The following is a 27,564-nucleotide window of genomic DNA, read 5'->3' as shown; positions in this document are numbered from 1 at the left end:
TGTTTTTTTGTTTTGTTTTTTTTTTAGCAGTTTATTAGATTCAATAAAGCAGAATTAAAGAGCAGGAAGAATTATTTTCCACACTCGGTTTTAAATCGGTAATGTATTGCTCACGTCTGTCCAAACTACGTCATCACTCTGCTGCTGAAGCTAACCAGCATGCTGCTAGGACGCGGAGAAGCTAATAAACATCAAGATTTTCTGAACTTTTAGCGTCGAAATGGCACCTAAAGAGCAAAGAATGAAGACGAATAAGTTTAAAACAAATTATGGCAGCTTGAAAAACTCAAAAAACACCCCGCACGGTGTTCAAAAGAAGAGAAAGTGGATCCAGGAGCACAAAGTTTTTGAGGGTAGCTTAAAGGAAGGTGAGTTTAAGACTGATTCAGAATCAATTAATGCTGAATGATGGACTTTTAATAGGCAACTTAAATAGATTAGTTGGTGTCCGTTGAAATTGATGTAAAGGGCTTTTTATAGGGAAAATTATCTTAAATACTTAATTATGCCTTCAGAACTGCTTTAAATGTGAGTCTTGGATTAAATATTGATTTAAATCACCTGTGACGTCACGTGTCCATTTTCCCTCAGGGCAGGGATTTGCTTTTAAGAGGAAGCAGAAAGTTCATCATGAGTACAACAAACTCCTGCGTAAAGAGAAGAAACAACCTGAGTTAAAGCGACTGTATAAGGAAGAGTATCCAGAACATCTGCGACATCTGTACGAGGCCGAGGCCCAGAAGGAGAGGAAGGAGGACTGGGAGAAACAAGTGAACAGGAGGAAACAGAGGCTGAAAGATCAGGTGAAAGAGACCACTGGAGGTGATGATGATGCTGATGATGATGATGCTCAGCAGGCTGAAACCGCTGAGGGAGGAGGAACAGAAAAGCCTGAGCAGACTGAAGCCAGCACAGCCAGAGAAAGGTGAGTTAATGCAGAGAAATGCTGATTTTTGGAGGTAAATAAAGGGCAATTTCAACATTTTCACTTTTAAATAATTCAGTATGAATAACCTTGGTGTAAAACAACAAGTAAAAGATATTTGTATCTCCAGGATCTCAAGACAATTTTATTTGTACAGCCCATTTCAAACAAAAGGCAATTCAATGTGATTTACATGATTAAAAAGTACACACAAAAAAAATCAATAAGTACATTAAAATCAGCAGTAACAACATTAGATAAACAATAACATGATTCATAATCTCCCTCTGTCATACGCAGTAGAGAAAAAGAATGCTTTAAACTCATGCTTCAGATGTTCTACAATTTGTTTTGCAGAAGTTTTGATGTAAAGTCAGGAAATGTTCTGGAGAAATTGCAGGATTTAAAAAGAGAAAGTTTTGGCGAACAATTTGTGATTAAAAACGACAGAAATTGTGTAACTTTAAGGAAGTGTCATTCTTTTTTTTTTCTTTGTTTGTGTTTACATTATGATTTATGTTTTTTGTTGTAATTTTTAAGTCATTTATTGTAGGAAATTTTAAAGTATCCCAGTCACAAGAAGCCACAAACCTACATTTTTACTCCGTTCAGTTTGTATTTTGGGGCCAAAAACATTTTTGTTGAACAACCAAATATCCAAGGTTGTGGTTCAATGATCCCTTAATAAAAGACAGATTAACACCCTGAATAATTGTACTTTTATTCAGGTTCATCTATTTATTAATTAACTTCACTAGTACAGTGCCCGTCAGAAGCATCGGAAGTATGTATTGATAGTGGGAGCTTAAGTAGAGTTGACAATACTGGCCTAATGAGTATGATTTTGAAGGTACAAAGAGGTGTACATACTCTATAGTCTGTAGTGTTATAAATGGGTTTATTTGCAGGTGCAAAGTAAAATAGCGTGTGCGATTTCCTGCACACACGCAGAACTTCCTTGATTTATTAGAGAGATAAATGTGTTTGATTTCTTTTTTACTCATTTTTATATATTTTTCTGTAATGTATGTTTTTGTGTCTTTCAGTTGTGTTTTTGTGCATTTTTTGTATAATTATTGTTTTTAGTTGCCATTGTCGTGTGATTCTGCAGTCATTTTGTGTGTTTTTGTATAAATGTTTAGTTTTGTGTATTTTGAGTCATTTTCATATTTTTTGTTGTCGTTTGGTGTGTTTTTCTCGGTGAGAAATTCGCTCCACAAACACACACACACACACACACGCAGAATTTCCTTGAGTTATTAGAGAGATGTGACATTTCATGATATTTTATAAAATAATAGTTTCAGAATTAAAAACTGTTATTGTTTGAAGCCACTGCAGAGTCTCCCATTTTACGGAGTGTAAATCTGAGCACATGTGCATTTATCAGTGAATTTAGAGACTTTTTCATCTTAAATCAAAGTCAGTGGCTTTTATTTGACCGTCAAAGGGTCACAACCTGCCTCAAAGTGTTCAAGTTAGCGAAAAATAATGCTAATTTATTTTCCTTTTGTTTGTGAAAGCCCTCTTTTTATGTGAGTTATTTTATTTATTGGTATTCATAATGTGTAGGGGTTTTTTTTCCATCGAGCTTTAGAATTTTCCCTGATTTGATGACAATCTGTTGAAATAAAAATGTTTCTTGGTCACTGGTAGTAAAGAATATTGTTTTGATATTAGCAGAAAATGTAAAGCTAATGTTTCCACCTGTAAAGGAAACTTCATTTAGTGTGTGTTTGATTTCCCGCAGCCTTCCGATGAGCAACCGAATGAGAAAACGTCTGCAGAAGAAAACGTCCTACCAGAAAACTAAAGAGGAATTTGAACAAGTGCGAGAGAAGCGCAAAAAGAGAAAAGAGGTGAGGTTTTATTTTGACGGGGTCGTCACAGGAAGCAGCAGCTGACGATGGTTTTTTTTTTTAATTTTCAGGAATATTTAAAGAACAAACAACAGAGAGATGAAGCCATTCAGAGGTACACACAGAAGAAAAAGGAGACGTTTCAAATGCTGAGCAAAAAGACCAAGAAAGGACAACCTAACCTCAACCTGCAGATGGAATATTTACTGCAGAAAATACAGAAGAGCTGAGGAACGTGTCGGGAACTGAACTCATGCTGTTTTTACTCTGTTTCAGTGACTCTTCAAACCACACTTTTATTATCTGACCACAAGGTGGCAGTATAAAGCTTCTTCAGCTCCTTGTCATGGGACACAACAGTATAAACCAACGCCTTAAAAACGTTTGTGTTTAAATCCAGTATTGACCTTAACTAAATGTAAATCTGTTTTCTTCCTTAATAAACCTATAAAAGAAGTGTAAAGAACAATTGTGTTGCTTTCCGCCCAGTGTGATTTGTTGGTGCAGCTCTTTAAAGCCTCAGGCCTCTTCCTCATGACATCACATGGTCACAGAGTGACTTGTGGAACATTTGATCTGATCTCAGAGGCCACACTTCCTCAGCACCATCACAACCACCACCATCGTGCTGCTGCTGTAGCTTTTTATTCCTCACGTCTGCTGCAAACGAAGGTAAGAGCAAAAGTTTCTAGTGTATAATGAGTAGATTGGAAGTTATTTTAAATAGATGTGTTTGTTCAATGGGGAATATTATTTAAAAAAACGTATTTATCAAAGGATACGAGTGAGGAAAAAAACAAAAGTTGGTGTCAGATTAAAAGTTTATTTTTTGGTGTCTTATTTTTAAAGATCTGTACTTCAAGGACAAAATGGTTGTCATTTTTTGGCTTCATCGTTTCTGCTGGGATTCAACACTTCCATATCTGTCACCTAGAGCTGGGCGATATGAACCAAAACTGATATCACTATATTTCTTCTCAAAATGATACAAATCTCGATTATTATAATTCAAATGAAGACAATTCAAGGTTAAATTTGCTAATGCAAAATGCTACACAGGCTCATTTATTAACAAACCGCTGCACAATAGGTGCCACTTTTGCCTTTTTCTCCTCTAAGGGACAGCACATGTGAGTGAGTTCTGTAGTGTGGCGTGTTTAGGGGAAGGTCTGGGTTAGGACACACTCATGTGTTTTCATTCTGTTCTGAGAAGTTGTGAAAGTAGCGACTCCAAAAACAAGAATTATAGAACAAAACAAAAAGCTATATATGTACAGTATATTGATGTAGGTGATGTCATTTTTGAATAGAAAATTTAATAGATCTTGATCCTCAACACATCACCCAGAAGCCTCACCTCAACCCTGATCTTTATATAATGTGATGTTAGTAAAGCTCCATCACATTGCAGTGTTGCAGGCGTAATGGCGTCATGTGCTCTGTATGCAGAGGTATTAAGATAATCCTTCACAGTGTTTACATACCTCAGTGAGTGGCCTGGTAGAAAAAGGGGAAGCACACTGTGGACCTGTCGTTATTACTGTCGTAAGAAACCTTCAGCTCATCTTGTGTAACCTGCACTTTCTATGACAGATGTTCTCAACCTTGGGATTGGGACCCTATTTTGGGTCATGAGACATTTGGATAGGGGGTCGTCAGATGCCTTCAAGAAACTAAGAATATTTTCTGAAGAATTTGAGCTTATGTTTAACTTTTTTCTGCATCTGCACCAAACATGCCATATTTTAACTTATTTTCATGACTTTTTCTTGCCTTTTGATGCATTACTCTCAATTCTGCCACTTCTCCATCAAATTTAATTGTCTTTTCTTCCACTTTCAAGACATTTTCAGTATTTATAAACCCTTTCCACCACTTTTCCCACCAAATGTTGCGTATGGTGACCCATTATTGTCACTTTTAACCTCTTTTCACCATATTCCATGCTTATTTTTGCCAATTTAACCACATTCAACTAATTGTTCGAATATTGACCCTATGAACCCCTTTTTTTTTTTTTTGAAACCACTTTTTCTCTCTGTTTTTGGCCACTCTGTGGTTTTAACATGCCATTTCACCATTTTTGGTCACTTTTAAGTTAACCCATTTTATTTCTGATTAAAACAGGGATTTACATCTTTAAGAAAACTATATACTATGGCTCAAATAATAATAAACTTCCTGGATAACAGTGGATATTATTCAGATAAATAAATAAATGTGGTTATCACAGATTCATAGAACAATGGACCATCATGTTGCTGACTTTATGGATGGACCCCAAAAATCTCTCCCCTTTATTCCCCCTTATAGATGACCCTGTCTCCACATGACTGTTCTTCAATGTTCATGTCTGTGTTCAACCACCTTCAGGTACAGTGGGGGTCCCCGCTCTCTGGAACCTTTATTTTGGGGGTCGCGGGCTGAAAAGGTTGAGAACCACTGTATTATGACGTTAATTGATTTCTATATTTTTCTCACGTTATTCCTTTCCATCCTTTAGGATTCTGAATGCGTTTGAGTCACCGAGTTCAACATTGATCTCCTGATTGATCTGACATCCTGCTCTTGTCGTCACGGTGACCATTGAGGCCCCTGAGGAGTGGATGCAGGGCCTGTGAGGAGGGTTTCTTTGAGTGTGTGTAGAGAGCGAGTGGAGCATGGAGAAGGAGGTGATCAGGGTGAACGGTTTCGGACGCAGCCCAGGGAGGAGGGCCTCACTGTTGGATAAAACCAAGGAGTTCTTCCAGACCTGCGACGTGGAGGGGAAAGGCTTCATCACCCGCACTGATATGAGGGTCAGACCTTGTTTGGATGTAGAGGATTTGTAGAATCTGCACATTTCTGCTCTTTCAGAAGCTCAGTGAACTCAACTGAAGGTGAAAAGGAAATGTGGCTTAGAAGGAAGAAACATAATATTAGTATGCTTTATTTTATATATTTAGAGATTTTTTTTTTTGTGTGTATACTTTAATTTGTTGTGATAGATGCAGCCGTAATAACAGAATAACTTAATACACACATTATATCTAGGTAAAATTAAACACATATTTCAAGAAACTGATTTTTTTCTCCTTTCCAGTCAAACATTACCTAAAGATTATTTTTTAACATAAACACACACAAGAAAAAAACAAACCCAACAATAATAGAAAAAATGACATCATCTCTTCCCAGGTGGATCGAGGCTACATTTTCTTTTCTCCGATTCTACTTTTTCTTTGACGCATTAAATGAAAAATTTAGAGATTTAACTTTTTTCGATAGACAATGAGTAGAAAACTGTTAAAAGAGAAGAAAAATTGCACATTTTTGTATGGTTAATTACATAATAATCAAACAAAACAAAAAAACTGTCTACTTAAAAATAATCCAAATAATTCTTTAGTAATTTGACAAATTCCAGTCTTAGGGCTAATAATTAATGTACCTGTTTTTCCCATTGTAAAAAGAGACCAATTTTAAGTTCTAGTGTAAAAGTAATTTTTCCCTCTCATTTTTAAAATATTTGTTATATCTATACAGTTATTCAGTGTTGGTATTGTCTGTGTCATCCACTTTTACTCAAAACTTTTATAATTTTATTTATTTATTCATTATTTTTATTTCTGATGAGATAAGACCCAAGAACATGGTTTTAAAATCACATGGTTTGTATTGTCTCATGTAATTCCTTTCAGTAAGTAGAACTAAAAATCACCAAAAAAATATGTTTTTTCATCTCTTATTTTTATATAAATTCTCTCCATACATGTAATTTAATGTTCATTGGAAGGATCATATGTTGCCATTTTTCATTTGATTTTGTCCTTTCTACTTAATTTTCCCATTGTTGAGTTCTTATTGATTGAAACAATTGAGAAATGATGTCCATATACTTTATAAGATGTGCAAGTCAGGAATCCCTACATTTAGTCACACAATTATCCTCAGGTTAACATTAGGAAAGACATCATTAAAATACCAGTGCAACCATTTGAATCTTCTCTCTGGTTTGGGTTTGATCTCATTCCCCTGCCTTTGATCTTCATTAATAGACACATAGCCAAGAATGAAAGGCTTCAAAAGATAACAAGGTTTCATTTGTTCAGAACACTTCAAAAGCAATGCCAGACGCCTCTGATGAAGACTGACAGTTGTCAGTTGAAACACGTCAGGAGATCAAAGTAAATTTCTTGAAAAAAGTTGCCTGAATAAATGAAACCTTAACATGTCATTTAAGAAAAAAAAAAAAAAAGGACAAAATGAACTTGTTGGAATTTGGCTTCAAAAAAGCTCATTTAAAAAAACAATTAAAATTTGTCAACATAATGAAATATATTTAAGAAGATCTGAGGCAAGGTTTGGGTCAACAATACCAATCAATTTTAATTTAAAGGAGAAAAAAAATATTGTTTAATAATAAAAACTAAATAAAATGAAATAATGATGATAAAATATATAATTTCAACAATTTTACAAAGTTAATAAACAGTAAATTAAGTTTAAGAACACGTGTGTTTATAATATGTAAACACCATTAAAACGAATTAAAATGGATTTAAATGGATGTTGAGAGAGGGCTCCTCGGTGGTGTTTTGCTGAAGTACCTCAGCCACTCATATAAACTGAGAGGTGATGCACACTCACTGCTAATGGAAATACGAATGTATTCCAGTCCCTCACATACATATACGTATGTATTCACGGAGGGAAAAGAAGAGGCCAATCACACTTACACTAACACAAAAGCCTCTTTGGAGCTCTCATCAGGTCTGAACTGTGTGCTTGTTATTTATCAGATCTCCTGTGAACCTTGTGCTCTTTTTCTTACTTCGTTCTAGAGCTCAGAGTTCATGAGTAAAGCATCATTCAGTGAAACAGCCTCCTGCATTGTGCTGCTGCTGCTGCTGCTGCTGCAGTATATTTCATTCTGTATGAGTAGTTGGTCATATGAAGCTCTGATGTCATCATTTTCATCTTAAAAAGGAACCTAAATGTGTTATAATGTGGTTTTCATTGTTGACTAATATTTGCAGCTGCATTGTAACCCTGTTGTGTTGTTGTTGTGTTGGTAGAGGCTGCACAGAGAGCTGCCTCTGTCTGCAGAGGAGCTGGAGGACGTGTTTGACTCTCTGGATTCTGAGCGCTCTGGTTACCTCACACTAGAGGCCTTTTCCACTGGATTTAGTAGGTTTCACCTGTTCACCTTCACCTCAAACCCTCCACTAAAGAGGTCATGTTTTCACTGGTGTGAACTTATTTGTTATCAGGATCATGTCAACAGTACTTTGTTGTAATTTTATTTATATATTGGGGTGACTGTATCTTATGGGTCGACTTCTGATCGAGAGGTTGGAGGTTGGATCCCAGGGCTATACAGTATCAGTCTGTGTTGAAGAGTCCTCGGGCAAGACACTGAACCCTAAGTTGTTCCCAATGGTCGACCAGCGCCTTGCATGGCAGCACGGTCTCATTGGTGTGTGAATGGGTGAATCCGCTGATATTCTAAAGCACTTTGAGACTACTTTGGTGGGGATAAATATGCGCTATATAAATGAAGTCCATTTACCATTTATGTAGTCATGTTGTATATTTTTTTGTGATTTTGTTTATTTTAGTTGTCCTTTAACTGTGCTTTTGTCGTTTTTCTTTTATTTTGGGGCGTCTACTATGAAGCTGGATAAGTATATCCGGGATATCTCTCCGGTTTTACCTAACCAAACATTCTCTGTCAGAGAGCCCCCTGTCCTATGGAGCAGGATATAAACACATTGACTTTAGCCAGGTGATTTCAGCCTGGCTATGTGAGCGCTACTGTGACAGGGGTGGAGATTGCAGCGTCAGACCAATCACAATCACGGAGAAACTGTGTAGAGCAACTTATGTCACAATTGAGGAATATTTTTTTCAAAAATATGAAGAATCAATATTCATAATTTAGACCAAAAATAACACTGTTGCTGCAGGAAGAAAAGAATGTAGGCAGGAAGCTGCTGACACTTAATGTGTAGTCCTCCTCCGTTTGTCACACACACGCTGGGATTAGTATGTAGTATGTTCCTGCTGATGCCGACAGCATCACTAGCGTTTGAATGAATGATCCGACTGCTCCAACGCAGGCTCCATCAGCTGACTGTAGATGTGAATCTATATCTTTTTTAAATGATGTCATCAGTAAATGAAATAATTGCATTTACCTATTAGTAATCTTTCTTTTCTAAACGCAGCTGTCAGATCTGCACCAACCAGGATCTTCTAACAATGGGCAGCTCATTTTCCAAGAGAACTGATTGGTCAGGAGGCGGGACTTTAGTACTTGTTCAGCTTAAGTTACCATGGTGATTTAGCCCATTAAGAAGTTAACCAGCGTCATAGTACAGCACACACCAAATAAATCCCCAGAAGTTAGCGCGATAAGAGAAAATCCAGCTTCGTAGCACAGGTTCTTTGTGTATTTTTTGGTGCCATTTTGTTATTTTTCTGTGATTTTATTTATTTTAACTGTCATTTAACTGTTGTTTATCTGTGCTTTTGTTGTCGTTCTATTTCTTTGGGAGTCATTTTGTTTATTTTTGGTGTCGTTTTGTATATTTTTCTCTGATTGAGTTTATTTTAGTAGTCGCTTTGAAAAAGATGGATCCCACATGAAAAGCTAAAAAAATCCCTGCATCCACTGAGTGTTGCCTCCATGCTCAGGTCAGTTTCTGCACGGTCGGAGAATCTCCGTAGCTGATGAGCAGAACCAGATGTCGGCACCAGTCCATCGAGCAAAGGAAGCTTTCTACCAGAGTCAGTGGGAGGCCAGGTTGTCTGGAGGTGAGGATGAGGAGGAGAGGCACTTCTGCATGCTGCTGGAAAGCCTGGGAGCCAGTAATGTGTTTGAAGAGTGAGTATGTGGTCTGGAAAGCCCTCACTGGTGTACGGTGTGTGGATTGTTGATGGGACTGAGGGTGTGTGTTGGTCTCCAGTCCAGGTGAGGTGCGCAGTCTCTGGGCTCAGCTCAGACGAGACGAGCCTCACCTGCTTTCCAACTTTGAGGAGTTTCTGGCCAGAGTGACTCATCAAATCAAAGACGCTCACCAGGAAAAGAAGGAGATGGAGAGCGCCCTGCAGAGGTAGGAGGACAGGATGGACACAACTGGGAAAGTAACAAACAAATGCAGATATTATTCAAACGTGTGGGTTTGAAACTAATTTATCCTGGTTTATAAAGCGTCATTTCTCAAAGTGAGAGTTTACTTTATAAACAGCAACACGTCTGTTTTTCATTCTGACTGAAAAAACTAAATATGGCAGAAAATGTGCAACGAAATGTATAATTAAAATAATAATAATAATAATAATAATAATAATAATAATAATAATGATAATTCTGTCTGCAAAAAGTTAGAAGAATGTAATATTTTTTCCAGAATTTAAAAAAATTATTTTGACAATTTGAAATAAAATAAGATTTTAAAGAAAAAAAATATTTATATGTACCTATATACTGTATATATATATATACATACAGTATATATATATGAGATAATAACAAAATGCAGAAGAAAATGTATAGAAATGTAAGAATAATATCGACACTTGCTTAAATTTATTAACTTGAAAATATTTTTTGTCAAGAAAAATAGCTTTTTTTCCTAATATTTAAAAAAAAAAGTGTTTGCACATGTTGAAATTTCTCTATTTGAGTGAGAATCCACCTGAAAAAGCTCTGAAATGAAATTTTAAAGTGAAAGAAAAATGTTGTTTGAAAACAAATTAGGTATAAGGTAAATACATGGGAAAATATAAATAAGACATTGCAGGCAATCTTTTAAACAAAGAATCAAGAATATATATTTTTTATTTTTCACTCATGTGGACACATTTTAATTTACGTAGTAGATTGAAAGTATTTTTGCCAAGAAAAAAGGCTTTTCGTTATTATTTGAAACAAGTAAAAAAGTGTTTGCACACGTTGAAATGTCTCTATTTGAGCGTGAGAAAATACCTGTGATATGGTTAATGTGCTGCTTTCTGCATGTTTACATGGATTTCCCTTAATTCTCTGAGCGACCTTTTTATCCATGTCAAGTGACTGACCACTAATCTACACTCCATACCAGTGTTAATTTAGTAAAAAAATAAATAAAAAAAAATCTAGAACTATTTTAATCTAAACTAAAATATGTTTTCGTCTACAAATTTTTTAAAAGTGACAATAACGAGACGATGAAGATTTAAAAAAAAAATGCCTGAACAAAAACTACAAAAAAATACAACTAATAACAACTTCACTATAATGTTCACATGGGACAAAATTTCAATCAGAATTAAGGTTTTTCTATTTGAAGGTATCCAATCATAACTACTTTCGTGAAGGTGATCCAATAGGAAGTGAGATGATTGTATTGAAGAGCGTAAGATGGTGAATGTGTTCGTATGCATTGATCACATCAAATGTGTTTGGTTGATTCTTTAAAAATTGCATAAACTCTTACACTTTATATTTTAGTCGTCCATATTTGTGAGAGATTTAGTCGACTAAAAGCTTAATGTCAGTAAATTATAGAGTAACTGAAATAGTCCTGATGATTACATTTAGATAAATACTATATTTTTCAGTGATTCTTTTTAATTCGAGTTATTTCATGTATTTTGTTGTAATTTTGTATATTTTTATGTGATTTTGTTGTTTTATTTGGAGTCATTTTGTGTATTTTTGTAGTGAATTTGTATTTTTTTCTATGATTTTGTATATTTATCTGTGAGTTTGTAAAATTTTCTGTGATTTTGTTGTTTTATTTGGAGTCATTTTGTGTATCTTTGTTGTTGTTTTATATATTTTTCTGTGAAATTTAGTTTTTCATTTTTTTTATTTTGTGTATTTTTGAGTTACTGAAATAGTCCTGATGGCTTAGTTTAGACTCAAACTAAGTCAAAAGACTATAACTCTGTCTGATCCATCCTGATGGAACTCACATGTTGTGTGTTTGACTCCCATACTTGATTATTAATGAGCTTGTGCATGATGTCAGGTGATGTGTGCAGTGCAGTGCAGTGCACAGGTTGTGATCAGCACTGGCACCACATGGCACAGCAAACAGCTCAGTGTTCGTTCAGACTCCGCTAATGAGCTGCTGGGGTCTTAGCAGCTGGGGGATGGAATGTAAAAACCTTTTAGTCTTTGTTTGAAACATGAAACTTTGTCCCTGTTCGAATGCAGCACAGGAAAATACAACGTTAAGCCTGCTCGAGACTACAATGTGCTTCTGTTCAGAGATATTATTCTACATTCATTAGTGAGAGCAACTGTGGTGCAAAATGTGCCGGATAGAATTAGTAAAAATGGAATATCTACATCAGAGATGGGAGACTTTTATCACCGCGGGGGCCACAAAAATGTGATTGTTTGATCCGAGAACCACAATATCAACATTCATGTCAGCATTTGAAATAATGACCAATCTGAGCATTAATACAGAGAAGAACAAAGGGCTTCTGTGTGTTTTTGTTGTCATTGTGTGCATTTTTCCTCTCGTTTAGCGTTTGTTTATTGTTGTTTTGTGTTTTTGTCGTCATGTGTTTTTGTATATTTTTCTCTTATTACCTCCGTATTTTCACCTGTGTGTTAGTTCATTTGTTTGTTTGTTTGTTTGTTTGTTAGCAGGATGATGTCAAAAGTACTAAAAGGATTTGACTAGGGGTGTAACGATACACTAAAATCATGGTTTGATACCTCGGTTTTGAGGTCACGGTTCGGTTTATTTTCGGTACAGTATGGAACAAAATGCAAAACATAAATTTGCTTGTTGTTTATTCGAAACTTTAGTAAACCAACAATGTATTTAACATTATACAGAATATGAAAATAAAGTTAAAAAAAAATACAATACTTAAATTGCTGCTTGGTAATAATAGCAGAAGCTGCTTTAATGCCGATGTCAGCTGCGTTTGCACCAAGGACGTTTTTTTTTCTTGTCGCAGTGATATTCAGACTCGAGTGACGCCGTTTCAACTGAGTTAGCATGTTCGTCGTTTTCCCGGAAACATACCCGATCTCAGTTGAACAATGTCCGGCACACTGCCCTCGTTTTAGCCACTTGTTTTTCTCCTTTGCACTATTTCACCCGGAAGCCGAAGTGTTCCAAAGCAGGAGACTTTAGTGACAGGGGAGGGTCCTCCAGCTCTGGTTTCTCGCTAGCGTTAGCCATGACGTACGGGCTGCACATGTAGCTTTCAGGTTGAAAAAAAAAATACATTTCCAAATGTTTGTCCCTGAGTTGAGATATTTGTGTTAAAAATGTCTAGAATCCACCTAGAAAATCAAAACACAATGTCACAGATATTAGTAACCCCAGGATCTCATACCTCAGAAGTTTTTGTTTTGTAATGTAATTTAAGGAATTATTTTGGAGATTGCAAAGGTTTTTAATTCAAGTTTGGCAAAAACTATATATATATATATATATATCGGGCAGTGGCTGGCTGGGCCATTTTTGAAATGCTTCCTTCAGAGAAAAGGTATCGCTTTATTAAATGTTCTACTGTTTGACATTTCAGTTTCTTCCCACAAACTGTGATGACTCTAAACAAGGCATTTTAATTTTGTATGGACTTTTTATTGGACAGAATTTGACCCTTTATGTGACTCTTTATGGTACAGTATTTTACCTTATACTATTTTTGTGGCATTGATTGTTTTCTGTTTTTGTTTTTATCGTGCATGTCTTTTTTTTTTTAACTGTACATATTGAGCTCCTCGCACATTTTTTTACAATATGGTTTTCAAACTGCTAATGGCTATTAAACTGATCTGAATTGAACTGAACTGAGGTATGGCCATATGATTTACCTTATGATGCATGTTTTTGTTGTAAGTATTTCAAACATAATGCATGGAGAGAAAAACCTACAAAGGTAAACTCCTTGTTGTTGTGGCTTGGGTCTATGTGGATATGTTGGGCTAATTTCCACTTCTTTTTCCTGTAGAAAGGCTGCGACACATGACAATGAAATCCGCCATTTGTACGAAGAGATGGAGGCACAGATCAACAATGAGAAGGACAGGCTGCTACTGAAGGTTAGATCTGTGTCCTTCAGTACAAACAGAGGTTGTTGTGTGTGTTTACATGTGTCAGTTGAAGAAAGAAGATCATACCAGAATATGTGGAAGCACTACATGATGTGAACATTCCCAGTTGTTTTTGTGTTTTCATTCCCAGGACTCGGAGCGTCTGCAGCTGCGCAGTCAGGACCTGGAAGTGCAGCTGCTTTCAAAGGAGAGAGAACTGGACAAACTTTTCCAGAAACAGAAACGGGTACAACTACTATTGTCCCAACAACATTCATGCACTATACACACCGCTGCACAATACAGCAGACAAGCTTTTTTATTCCTGCCTCTGGAGAGTGTGTACCTCTGCTTTCACACACCACATGCACTCATTTTTCCACATGCTATTGTCCTACCCTAACTCGCTCTTCCCTGTTCCTTTTCCCCAATCACCACGGTTTTAGGGTAAGGGTTGGGGTTTTTACATTCTTTATATTTTTCTTACCCTTCCTTAGAGAGGGCTGGTGATGGTCACAACTATGCAATAAATATATATAATATATATTATTGAATATTTATTCAATAATAAAACATGCAAAACTGTCACAAAAAGATTGCACTACATGTATAGTGTTCACCTTCGAAAGCATGTTCAAACAAGTTTAAAAAAAACAACAAATAAACATTTTTACAGGTGAAAAAATATCTCATTTTGCTTTTTTTACCCCATCAGAATAACATTTAATTTATATGAAATTTACATTTTATGTACTGTATTTATATATATAACGATAACGTATATCTACTTATTTTGTTTATTTATTCATTCTTTCCATTCACTTATATGGTGATGTTGATTTGATCAGCTTCATTTGTCAGTAAATAATAATATAAATTTTAAAATATGTTTTTTTTATTGTGTTCTGTAAGCGCTTTTGTTTTGAAAAAGAAGTCAGTAATGATGGTGAACTTTACTCGAGGCCTGTGTGAGCTTTCCTTGTGTCATGGGGAGAGGATTTTCATTCCTTTTCACTCCCACATTCCCTCTTCTTCCAGTTGGAGCTCCAGTGTCGTGAGCTGAGCAGCGAGAAGCAGGACAGTCACGTAGAGAACGTCAAGCTGAAGATGACCAACGAGGAGCTGTGCCGCGCCCTGGAGACCACCAGTCAGGAGCTGACCCTGGCCCAGGAGCAACTGGCCATGCTGCAGGAGCAGGCTGCACAGCTGCAGCAGGACAAGGAGATGTGGGTGCACGACACAGACACACACACACACACACACACACTGATCCAACAGGGTGGAATATAAAATATCACCTTTGTAATCATTCATCTAAATTTTACTTTGTTGGACATACATTTACTGGATTTATTAATGGATGATTAATAATCAGTGTCACAGTATTGATTTATTGTTGGATCTGAACTCACTGTAAATTTTAATATCCTTTGTTCTTTTTTAATAACGTCTCTTGTTCTCATTCCTGACCCGAGTTTGGAGAATGCAGATGGAAATTAACTGTTCTGATACAATCTGGTACGAAACATCTTTAATCTGTATGAGTTTAATGCCTCTGTAAATCTTCCTACGAAAATAAATTAATAATTTTTTTTTTGTTTTTTAAAGAAAAACAACAACTGGTAATATGTAGGAAAAGATTAAATGAATAATTAAGTCCTGTTGAAAAAATAAACAATGCTCAAATAGAACTAAATAACAGTCGAGACAATTTCACAAGTGAACATGTTGTAAATGCTAATATGTTTGTTTTATTACGTGTATTGGATATTATTTTACATCTTCCTGTCCAGGGACCACGGATGAAAATTAGTCAAATAAACTATAAACAAAAAATGAAATAATTCTGATAATTAGTTTGTTGTAGACCTATTTTCAAAAATATTGTCTTCTTTTTTGAACATGTTATGGTTTTATTTATTCAGACAACGTTTTCAGGAAATTCACTTTGAAATTTACTATAATCTCCTGACATGTTTTGACTGCCAACTGTCAGTCTTCCTCAGAGGCATCTGCTGATCGCAGTGAGTTCGGGTGACAGGAATAACTCATAAGGACAGAAATAACTCATAAGGACACATCAAAACAATACATTTAATCATAACATGTTATTAAAAAAGCCCTACAAATTAATTAATTGAATTGGCCTTTTTTTACATGAAATCTGTAATTATCTGTACAATTTTTTATTTGAAAACTGACAAAAATGTCTCCTGTGCTCTTATTTCAGGGAAATGTACCGAGTCACTGAAGGACTACAGAGAGAGAAGCAGAGTCTCATGAAGCAGCTTGACCTCCTCAGGTATGATAAAGATGAGATTATATTTTTTACTTTTGTTTTTTCAACTGGTGTCCTAAATGTAAACACACTGCAACAGATCCATCTCTGTTTGACTTTCCCTCTCAATCCAACAGGGAAATGAACAAGCACTTGAAAGATGAGCGAGACATATGCTGTGGTGTGGTATGTAAAGTGTATTCTGTGTATTTGTATGAAAGTGAGTGTTCTTCACATTACCAGTAAGACGTCCTTTTTCCTTTGGAAAGCCTCGGACCTCACTCAGAAAGAAGCAGAAACAAAGAGCTGGCCTCGCCAACATATTTGACGACACGAGCCAACCGGCGAAAAGGTGATTTTTCTCCTCATAGAGCTCGTGACTGTCTTATTGTTCAGTGTGATGTGGAAATCAGGAATTTAAAGGGGACAAACAGAGGATATTTGATTCTGTTCATTTACAAAATAAAATAAAAAATGAAGTCGATTAAGGATTTTGGGTAACACTTCACTTGAAGTTTTATACATTTGGCTGACATTACGCTGTCACTATCTGTCATTAGCATGAATATGTTGTCATGAAGGCTGTCATTAAGTGTTGTTTGCCAAATTATAAAACCTTTGGAGCTATGTTGGCATTTTTTGGGTTAGGTCGAGAGATCTAGTTGGGTTAGGTAGTGTTAGGGTTAGGAATTAGGGTTGAACAAAGGGTTAGGGTAACAAAGGGCTAGGGTTAGGGTAAAGGAAGGGTTAGGGTTTGAGATTAGGGTAATGAAGGATTAGGGGTTTGGGTTAGGGTAACAAATGGCTAGGGTTAGGGTAATGAAGGGTTAGGGTTAGGGTAACAAATGGCTAGGGTTAGGGTAATGAAGGGTTAGGGTTTGGGTTAGGGTAACAAATGGCTAAGGTTAGGGTAATGAAGGGTTAGGGATTTGGGTTAGGGTAACAAGGGGTTAGGGGTTAGTTTAACAATAGTTAGGGCTTGCGTAACGAAGGGTTAGGGATTAGGGTTAGGGTAACAAAGGGTTACGGTAAAGGACGACACTTAATGACAGCCTTCATAACACCTTATTCATAATAATGACAGCGTTATGCATAAAACTTTAAGTAAAGTATGACCGGATTTTGTTTAGTGATGATAAATTTAAGGCCGAGGCGTCCAGACTCTCATCTCAGTCAAGTGGACTGATCCAGTATATCCTCTGTTTCTCTTCTGTTCCCAAAGAGCCCCACTGTTGGTGGACGGGTCCTTCCAGTCTCTGGAGGCCTTGCCTATAGAACATCTTCAAATCGTGTTTGTCGCTTCCTCCTCCTGTAGTGAAGACGACACCGTTGCCGCTTCCTCTCCTTCCTCCACCATCTCAACAACTTCCAGCCCTGCGTGTCCACAACGCCTAGCCACAAAGAAAACCTCTGGATTATCCAATGGTTACACCAACCCCACACCTCCCAGACCTCAAGATGCAAAAGCAAAAGTGAGAAAATCACCTGGTAAAATGGCTTCCAGCAAGAGAATGATAGGGAAAGCTCGAGAAAGATCAAAGAAAGCAGACCAGGAGAAGAAGACAGGTGTGGATGACGAAGACCTGGACGCCCCACCTGATGGATGGCCACTACGCCGAGTCATCTCCATCGAGGAGGACCACCTCCCCCACCTGCTTCACGGGGGGCCCGTACCTCTGCTGCACCAGCTCAGTGAGGAGGAAGATGAGGAAGAAGAGGAGGAGGAAGCAGAACTACAGAGCGACATAGACTCCAGTGTTGTCATGGCTGTGGACGTCACCACTATCCCCACGTCAAACCAACTCCTAATAATGGATCAAGTTTCACCAAGAAAATCACGATTTGCCCGAAAGAAGAAAACACCAACATCTGCCAGAGGAAAGCCTGTGGGCAAGGAAGCTCAGCAAGTACGTCTGATACACACATAGACAAGGCCTCACAATTGACCTTTCAAAATCTCCCAAATTTCATTTCAGGGTTTACCCATTACCACGACAAGTTACACTTTTCTATTTGGTTTCATTCCATCGTCTTCCCTGTTAAGTTGACTCCACTGGCTATTAAACTTCCTGAAGTTGTACCAAACTAAGCTAAATATGATTAATAGAGTCAACTACTGTTATTAATTTTACATTTATAAACTTTAGATTAGTGATTCCCAGAGCTTTTCGCAGTCCTGTACTCCTGCTGACAATTAACCTGAAGCCGTATACCCCCTACTCCTGCACACTTAAAAACACAATAATGTAATGTCATATACAATGTAGCCTGACAATGACAGTGACTGTAAGAACACAAGAATTATCACAGGAGTAAATCAATCAATGCGATTCACGTAAGTTTCACCACTAGAGGGTAATCTTATAGAGGTCAATGTGTAATTTGAGGCAATGCATGGAGGCTCCTGACTGCTGCTCTATTCATATTCTAGTTTCCAATGTTATCACGCAGTTTTTAAATTTTATTCACATACCCCCAATGATAATTTGCATACCCCATTTTGAAAACCTAGGCTTTTGATGATTTACAGAAACTGAGAGGGATACGCTGAAATCACGCGAGATTACATTGCAAGAGCAACATTAGCCACAATGCTAGACCCTCAGCCACCAGTTTACTAGGAATAATACCATGGAAACATGATTGCTAGATGAAGCGTGATACTTACCCGCAAACCTCCGGAAACATTTTCGAGACATATGGGAGACAGAGTGAATGCGGCCCCGTATGCATGCACAGGCTGCAATACTTTTCGGTGACTTAACCCTGGTTCTATGAGTGACATGAGTGAGATGTCTCACTATGGGATGTGACCTCTGTCTACATTCCTCAGAAGCACTCGATTTCACTATGCCAATCCCGATTGGCCGGTGAAGCGCGACAGTCCGCTGGGAGACCCTCCCACCTCCTATAAAAACTCTTCGGATCGCACAAACAGGGCACAACAAATGAGGCCGCTGCTCGCCATATGAGGCAGAAAAGACCAGCAGGTCGATGGGAGAACATGAACCCACCACCTTCGGCACAAAAGCCGGGTTGGGCTTCAGAATGATTCTCTCATCACCTGAGAAAAGCTGAGCGCATGATGGGTGAACCAAGAGTGCATGAATGTCACTGACCCTCTTGGCCAAAGCCAGAGCCAGCAACAAGACAGCTTTAAGAGAAGGGTAAAGGAGAGACTCAAGGTAGGAAATGGAAAGGGTGAGGAAGAGTTGATTATTTTAAAGTGAGCGTGAGATGTGAAGTTGTAGTTGTGCATATTGTGCTTATTGTGTTGTGTAATCAAGCCAGTCTGGTGACAAGTGTAAAGCTTAGGTATAATGGTGCTGGTTGAGGATAGAGGGAAGGAGTGAGTGGTAATACCTAAAACAGGTTTTTGGGATCAACTTGTCTAAGGTTAATCCCAGTATGAGTTTTATCCCACAGCCCAAGGCATGCCAATGCATCGTAGACCAATGTATGTGCAAACCCAAGCGCTCCCCGGACCTGGAGATGCAGCCAAGCCAGCAGAAAGAGCGGGGGCCAGGGAGCCCTAGGCCACCCCCCACGGCCGGGCAGCCCCACAGACGCCCCCAAGATCCCAAGCCGAGAGGCAGCCACCACTTCCCACATACACACTCGAGAAAGCCCCAAGGAGCCGAGGACCCAGCGCACCCCGCCACCAACCCGAACCCCCATCTCCAGCCCAGTCACATGGCGGGCCATTGGAGAGGGCCTTGGCACTTTAAACTGAGGACCCTGGAGAGCAGGCTGCTCGGCCATCCTCCACCGTGCTGGAAGAGACGTGAGCAGGGATTTCCGGGGAAGGCAGAGGCACAGAGCCTCATCACCCTTGTTCCTGGCTTCACAGCACCGCTGCATTGAAGACAGCGCAGAGCCATACAGTATATTCCCTCGGGAACAATGGGAGCATCCAGGATGTCGAATCTTTCAGCGTCTGTTAGTTTAGCAAAGTCAAGCTTGTTGTCCATCACCTTACCCATGGACTGCAGTGGGAAGGCCTGGATGCGGAAACACACATCGGCGACCGTGGATATCTCTTCCATTATCGCTGGCTTTCAGGACAGAGCGAAATCCTCACAGAGTTCTGCCTGGTATGCGGTGAGGAGGGAGAAGACATTCATGGCCCTGACCGAGAGAGCAGCGGGCGCATAGATCCTACAGGACAGGTCCGACTGGAGCCGGTCCGATTTCAACGGCAGCATGGGTCTCCGTGGGGACACAGGAAGCTGACGCGGAAGCAGGTACGCCGCTACGAGCGGCTCCACCGGTGACACCTTGAGCAGACTGCGGCCCTCCATGGCCTCGCAGTCGGGGTCCTCCCGGAGAAAGGGCGGCTACCCCAGGGACGTGCCTCTTCCATGAGAAGCTCGGGGAAGACCGGGAGGATTTGCCTCAGAGCGCCCCTGAAAACGAAAAGCTTATTCTCTTCATAGCGGGACCTGAAGGTTTCTGTCACAGTAGCGGGCCAAGGAGTGGCTAGCCATGTAGCAGCATGTTTGCAAACATCCATCGTATCCAGGCTCGGAGGATGGAAGACGGACACGGAGCCCTCCATGTCCTCCTGAGATGCAGCAAAGGTGGCCAACAGTCCATCCCGAGCCGGGGTGACGAAGAGCTTGTCCTTGTCGTCCGCACCCGAGTGGAGTGGGTGAGAGGAGTCCTCCTCAAATTCTCCACAGTTTATCACGAGGACATCCTTGTCAAGTGGGGAGATGTCTTCCAGGTTCAGCTGGGAGCACCAGAGATTTTCCCACCACATGGATAAAGGCGAACCACGGAGCATCCCGTCCCCTTGGTGAGAGGAGCCTCGGCCTCCATTTCTACTTGATGCAGATAATGAGAGCAGGTGGATTAGCACTACCACGTGGCAGCTAGCACTGGTGCTAGCAAGAATGCGGGCCAACATGAGCCGTAACGTCAGGGACAGCGTTGGAATCCTGAACAGCAGCTGGCTCGCTGGAGTTCAGAAATTTGAGTACCATGGTACAGAGCTAGAGCTGGGCTGTGCACCTTGATGAGGGGCCAGCAGAGAGACCGACGTGCGCAGCTGCCCGGAGGGGTCAAGGGCAGTGATGTAGGATGGCAACTAGGTGTGATGAGGTCCGTGAGCACTGGTCTTGCGGCAAGAAGCTAGCAGCAGGGTTGTCACCGGAGTGAGAGGCCGCTGGGACCGACGCGTGCGCCAAAGCAGCAGCGTTGATGGAAGCAGTCAGCCGGAGCTGAGGCTCGGCGGTTCCACATGCCTTGCGGCACCAGAGCTACAGGCTTTATTTACCAGCAAGTAGTTCCTTCTGCATTCTGCCAGGCAGCAGCACTGCTCTGAAACACTTGAAAGCCATTTATTTATTTTTTTACTTTTTAACTTTTTTTTATTGAAATCATAGTACATGGGGAGGTCATTCAAAACCAAGTATGATATTAGCACTATCATAATTACAGGCATAACTACAAATTCACATGATCGGAATGCAGTAGGAAGTAGGAACTAATTGCCGGTAAATAAAGCCCAATAAAACAATAATAAAAAAATAAATATTTGCTCCCTGGTAAAGATAGTAGCATTTACTGTCTCTGAAATGTTTCAAGGTTTTAGTATCACCCCTAGATGAACCATCACATGTAGCAAAGAATATTTGTCTGTTTGTCACACTTTCTAGACATTCAATCACGTTTTCTGTTGAAAAATAGCTTGTAAATGCGTGTTATTGTCTCAAAACATGTTGTCTGATTGATTGATTGATGTCTGATTAATTGATCCATTTCCGAACAAAAATGCATTTTTTTCCGTCCGTTTTTCGCGATCGCGGAAAATCAGAAGCTCATGTTTTCAGTCCCTTTGTTGTGTTATCTGTTATCTACAGTAGATCATGACCCAGAAAACTGTCTGTGATCTTCTTTAGAAAGCAAACGAGGGAGGAGCATTTTTCCCGGATCGTCTGTTTAAAGTGGTGTTGGTGGGAAACTCCAGCGTAGGAAAGACTTCCCTTCTCCGCTCGTTCTGCGAGGGCCGCTTCCACCCTGCCACAGCTGCTACTGTGGGTGAGAAGAGAGAAAAAAGCTACATGTGCTTGTGTGGAGTCTAGTTTAAATGAGTCTGTTTGGCATGTGTGTGTTAGTGAGTGTGTGTATAGACGCTAACACAGAAGATCAAGTTAGCATCACATGAAAAGGCTTTTGAAGTCACACTCATTGTCTAAGAGCACTGGCACACATTGTACTGCAGATTAAGTCCATTCTACTTTCTCCACTTTGATGCTTTCATCTTTCTAATCCATGTTTAAGCTTTGTCATCACCAATTTGTCTTTCTCGGTAGTGCACTCTGGCTCCACCTAGAGGGCAGTTATTATGTCACTGATTCAGTAAAATATTTAGCTGCTGCAGGGGTTCTCAACCTTGGGGTCGCCAGATGCCCTCAAGAAACTAAGAATTTTTTCTGAACAATTACAGCCATTTTTAAAACTTATTTTTTACCTTTTTTCTGCAACTTAACCAAACTTGCCATATTTTCACCTATTTTCATCAATTTTTCTTCCCATATTTTTTCTCCCTTTAATGCATTTTTACTACATTACTCCCATTTCTGCCACTTATCCATCAGATTTCAATGCCTTTTCTCCACATTTTTTCCACTTTCAAGATGTTTTTTGGCACTTATAAACCCTTTCCACCACTTTTTCCACCTAATGTCGCATATGTTGACCCACTATTGTCACTATTAACCTCTTTTCATCATATTTCTTGCTATTTTTTAACCAAATTCACAATTTAACATTTAACAATTTTCTCTGATTTTTTAAATCCAATTTCACCACCTTTTCCACCATTTTTGGTCACTTTTAACCCATTTTCTTCTGAATAAAACAAGGATTTACATCTTGAAGATGACTAATTCTGGGGCAAATAATCATAAACTTCCTGGAAAACAGTGGATATTATTCAGATAAATAAATAAATGTGTTTATCACAGATTCATAGAACAATGAACCATCATGTTGCTGACTTTATGGATGGACCCCAAAAATCTCTCCCCTTTATTCCCACTTATAGATGACCCTGTCTCCACATGACTGTTCTTCAATGTTCATGTCTGTGTTCAACCACCTTCAGCTACAGTGGTGGTCCCCGGTCCCTGGAACTTTTATTTTGGGGGTTGCGGGCTGAAATGGTTGAGAACCACTGAGCTACAGCAAATTGTTAAATTCAAGGCCCGGGGGCCAAATCCGGCCCTTTAAAACATTCAAATGGGCCCGCAGGGGAAGGTAAAAATGGCTGAGAAATCAGTCTATATGGCAAAGGGGGCGTAAATTATGTTGCAAATTTCCACAGGAACTTAAGCTTGAATTTGGGCAATGTTATAAACATTGAAACTTTTCATGGGAAATATTTATTGAAAATTGAATTTGAATCACTGTATCATATCCAAGCATAAATATTGGCATCATGCAAAATAAAACACAACATTTCAACAGATTTATTTGGAAGTGGAACTTGAATTTGTCACAAAATCAGTGAGATTCTAGAATATCTGCAGGCCAGGGTTTCCACTACTCCTTATATTACACGATGGAAGTCACTTTTACTCTCAAATTGTGCAAGAAACTTAATTTTTCTCAAATCCTGCTCAATCCTCAAGATTTCCCAAATTAAATAAATATAGTCACTACCTGTCTTTTACCCATTGCTTGGATATTGTTGGTGCCTTATATACTGCAGAAATGCAAAGTAGCACTAATGTTGAAATTGTTGGATTTCCCACCTCTGTGGCCCACTTCATATCAAACTTGTCTGTATTTGGCCCCTGAAATAAAATAAGTTGGACACCCCTACGCTACTGTCACATGTGAGACCTCAGGTTCAGCTTGCATGACTTTAACAATAAGGGCAAGTGTATACTTTTCTCACCAGGTATTGATTACAGTGTAAAGACATTAAACCTGGACAATATGCAAATAGCCATGCAGCTTTGGGACACTGCTGGCCAAGAGAGGTGAGTAAAGTACACACATGTGAGTCATGTATTTATTTGTATATTTGCCTTGAAAGAAGACATTCATGATGAAGGTCGAACGGTAAAGGAGCGTATACCTTTGAACCCTGCCGTTACATGTGAATGTGACGCAGGTATCGCAGCATAACCAAGCAGTTCTTTCGCAAGGCCGATGGCGTGGTGGTGATGTACGACGTCACGGTGCAGGAGAGCTACAAGGCTGTGAGACCCTGGCTCGCTAATGTACAGGTCGGCTCCATGATGCATTAAATACTCTAAGATATTTATTTATTCATATTTTTCCCTGTATTGTGTTTCACACTTAACTTATACAAAAGCACTAACATTTTACAATACCCACAAACGTCATAAACTAGTTCAGGGGTTTTTCAGCCTTGGGGTCGCCTGAAATGTCGAGTCAAAAGTAGTTTAAAAGATACTGATTAAAATTATATTTTTAAGTTGTTTTTTTTTTTGTATTTATCTATTTTGTACAATTTAAAAAAGATACATAATATCACAGAGATACATATACTGTACAGTGCAGGAAGAGGCAGAAAGCGCTTAAATAATTATTATTCTTTTTCAAATTAAAACACTACCCACCAGGGTGTTGGGGTCAATTACATTTTTCAATTACAATTACATCTTCAATTATCCATGTTCATTCACAACATAACTACGGTGACCAGCATTTTTACCAATTGGAATTAAAATTACAGTTCTGTGTTTCCCCCAAAAGTCAATTATGTTTACGTTCTCAATAAAAAGTCTCTGGTTTTGTCAGAAATGTGTGATAAAAAATGAAGTCACCAGAAGAAAAATGTTGGGAACCACTGAACGAGTTGATAGGTGTAGGAAATAGAGTTCACAGGGAATCAAACTCGCCACACGGACTCATCAGTCATCTTTATGATATTTACATATCTGACACTCTTGTCCTGTTTTTCCTTGTTCTCAGGAAGCAGCAGGAGAGGGAGTCCAGATCCTCCTGCTGGGAAACAAAATGGACATGGACGACTGCAGAGAGGTTTCCTTCAAAGAGGCAGAGCAGCTGGCTTATGTGGGTCTAAACTCCAGCTCTGATTGGCCTTCAGTTTGTTCACTGTCACTTTAAAGCTGCTGAAGTCAATCTTTTTATTTATTTATTTATTTTATCAGATAAAGACATAGTGTAGGCCTCATGAGTCAACTAGAAAGAACTCAAAGAGTGCAGACCTCCAAGACACGATTTACCATATTTATCCGGATCATCCCTAAAATCGAATCCCTTGTTCCTTATCCCATTTCAGATATTTCCTTAACATGTCATCAAAATTCATCCATTCGTTTTTGAGCCAACAAAAACATAACTTTCTTGGTAGACGTAACAAATCCAGATCAGGTACTTGAAAAAACAAAAATGTAAAAGGTTAAAATTAGCTCTAAAAAATGTGCTTCGTTTTTACTTCATTCTAAATGAGATTTCTTGTATTTGCCCAAAAAACTCTGCCAGAGTTGCTTCCCGACACGTTTCTGGTGGTTTTTTTACAGACTGAAAGTTGCGGCAAAACAATGGCAGGTGTTTATTTTGGGCTTTACGCGGAATGATCCGAATCCTGCCAGAATGGAATGTCTCACAGAGGGAGGTGATATCACGGTGAATACTGGGAAAAAACTAGAACAAAAATGTTCTCAAACCAGTAACTGTCCTCCTTGTCTGAGAAAGAAACACACAAAATCATCACAGTAAAAATGAAGGAAAAACACCTTTATGCATCTGTTTACGGGACTCCACATCCCATAATGCAATGCACAAAACTCTGCCTTTAGTCCTACCTTTTTCCTTTCTTTTTGAAGTAAGTGGTCTTGGATTTATTGATCTACAGTATGAGGCCTACACTATATATTTTATCTGATTCAAAACAGAAACTTGGCTTTCTATCACAAGCTGTCCACAACCTTTCCTCACGCAGGAGAACAAGGTGATGTTCTTTGAGGTGAGCGCCTACACAGGAAGAAACGTGACCGAGTCCCTCACGCATCTGGCCAGGTGAGATCAGCGCTGTCAGGCCTATCAATCAATCAATCAATCAATGACTCATGCTCTGTATCTGTGATGTTTCTCCTTCTCTGTGTTTAATCAGAGTGTTAATGGAACAGGAGGACAGAGTGAGAGACGCTACAGTCATCCTCAGTGCTCAGCCTGCAAAGAAGAAAGCCTGCTGCAAGTGAAGGAACGAAAGCTCAAATACGCCTTTACTCAAGAGTCTCAGCTCAGTTTGGTAAAGTGAACGTAAAGCTACTCATGGACAGTTTTATTAAATGATTGTCTTGTATTAAGCTGAGGTTATGATGGCCACAGACCTCACCGAGTATTTAAATATGAATTTTGAGGCCGACTGTCCAACAGTAAAGCTAATAGCAAAGCGTTTGTAAAATACCTTTTGTTAGCGTGAATAAATGAAGTATCTTAGCTACAGTGTTAGCTTCCAAGTCTTTGGCCCATAGTTCACTGGTTAAATATTATTGGATTGTGTATATAAATATGCATAGGTTTACTATTTATATTGTATGATATGAAAAGAAAAGAACAAAATATATGAAATGTTTTAATATTAGGAATTAGCATTTCAGAGTTTATTTTGTCCAAATGTGAATAAATTGTCTAATAAATTCAGCATTCAAACGACAACAGTGGCATTTAACAAAAGTATTCACTGATGACATTTATTTGGCTTTTTGATTAACTTTGTAGTTGTATTTCCAACCGCCAAATTAATATTTCTTGCCCACACTAGTGATATTTTAGCCTTTGAGGATCTTTCTGTTATACTGCAAGTTAATGAGATAAACAACATTTGGCAGTGTTAAAATACTATAGATGTTTGATTGTAGAGAAGTAGAAGTTAATAGAGTGGTCATGGATGCCTCTTTGGAGCTCAGGGTACACAGTCAGTTCTGTTTGGTTTAGTTGTAAGTTTCCATGTGTGAAAAATCACCACATTTCACACAAAGGTCCAGTCCCGTGCCAGATCGCCTCAGCTACAATAGAGTTCAAAGTTTTGAAAAATGTGCAACAAATCAACCATATGTAGTAGAAATTTGCAACTTTCACCAAAATGTAGCCCCAAAATCAAGAAACGTTTGTACATTTAAAACTATAGCAAATTATGAAAGCAATCGCTGTTTTTTTTACCCTCACAAACTGTCAAACTTGATCAACTTTTTTGCTCAGTTGACATTAAACTATCTACGGCACACCTTCAGACTGTCCTACACGCACAGATTTTTGATTCATCAAAGATGGTAAATGGTAATGGAAACATACCTGCAACATACATTTTCAATGTTCATTAAAAAAGATACGATTTTGGAGGCATGGTAGATGACGTTTTTAAATATTGTATTTTATCTTCAAAACTTTATTTTTTTTACGTTTTGAATTTGGCTCCAATGTCGATGCAAAAAATGGCATTTTTAAACATTAGTATTTC

The 27,564-nt window shown here is 38.7% G+C and overlaps 2 protein-coding genes across 7 annotated transcripts; both read left to right on the top strand.

The window, feature by feature from the left end:
* The first annotated feature begins 114 nt into the window (after nt 1-114).
* ccdc59 (coiled-coil domain containing 59) lies at nt 115-3,240 on the top strand. Its single transcript, XM_028451510.1, has 4 exons — nt 115-368; nt 592-925; nt 2,676-2,784; nt 2,856-3,240. Exons 1-4 carry the CDS (start codon nt 221-223, stop codon nt 3,012-3,014), a joined length of 750 nt encoding a protein of 249 aa, XP_028307311.1. The 5' UTR covers nt 115-220; the 3' UTR covers nt 3,015-3,240.
* cracr2ab (calcium release activated channel regulator 2Ab) lies at nt 3,143-27,564 on the top strand. Of its 6 annotated transcripts, none has more exons than XM_028451507.1 (20): nt 3,143-3,166; nt 3,274-3,456; nt 5,098-5,157; nt 5,288-5,582; nt 7,842-7,953; nt 9,463-9,652; nt 9,735-9,881; nt 13,738-13,828; nt 13,971-14,066; nt 14,858-15,045; nt 16,050-16,121; nt 16,235-16,283; nt 16,367-16,449; nt 17,413-18,004; nt 22,001-22,139; nt 24,007-24,088; nt 24,223-24,337; nt 25,050-25,151; nt 26,044-26,120; nt 26,215-27,564. In XM_028451507.1, the coding sequence occupies exons 4-20, from the start codon at nt 5,445-5,447 to the stop codon at nt 26,300-26,302; spliced, it is 2,361 nt and encodes a 786-aa protein (XP_028307308.1). In that variant the 5' UTR covers nt 3,143-3,166; nt 3,274-3,456; nt 5,098-5,157; nt 5,288-5,444; the 3' UTR covers nt 26,303-27,564. The 6 variants fall into 6 exon arrangements, with proteins under 6 accessions (XP_028307308.1, XP_028307307.1, XP_028307304.1 ...); XM_028451506.1 differs by having other exon boundaries at nt 17,320-18,004; nt 26,231-27,564; XM_028451503.1 differs by having other exon boundaries at nt 17,320-18,004.

The sequence above is a fragment of the Gouania willdenowi genome, chromosome 6 (assembly GCF_900634775.1).
Source record: "Gouania willdenowi chromosome 6, fGouWil2.1, whole genome shotgun sequence".
Taxonomy (NCBI): domain Eukaryota; kingdom Metazoa; phylum Chordata; class Actinopteri; order Blenniiformes; family Gobiesocidae; genus Gouania; species Gouania willdenowi.
Note: the sequence above shows the minus strand (reverse complement) of the source record. Positions and strands in the feature narration are given on the sequence as shown.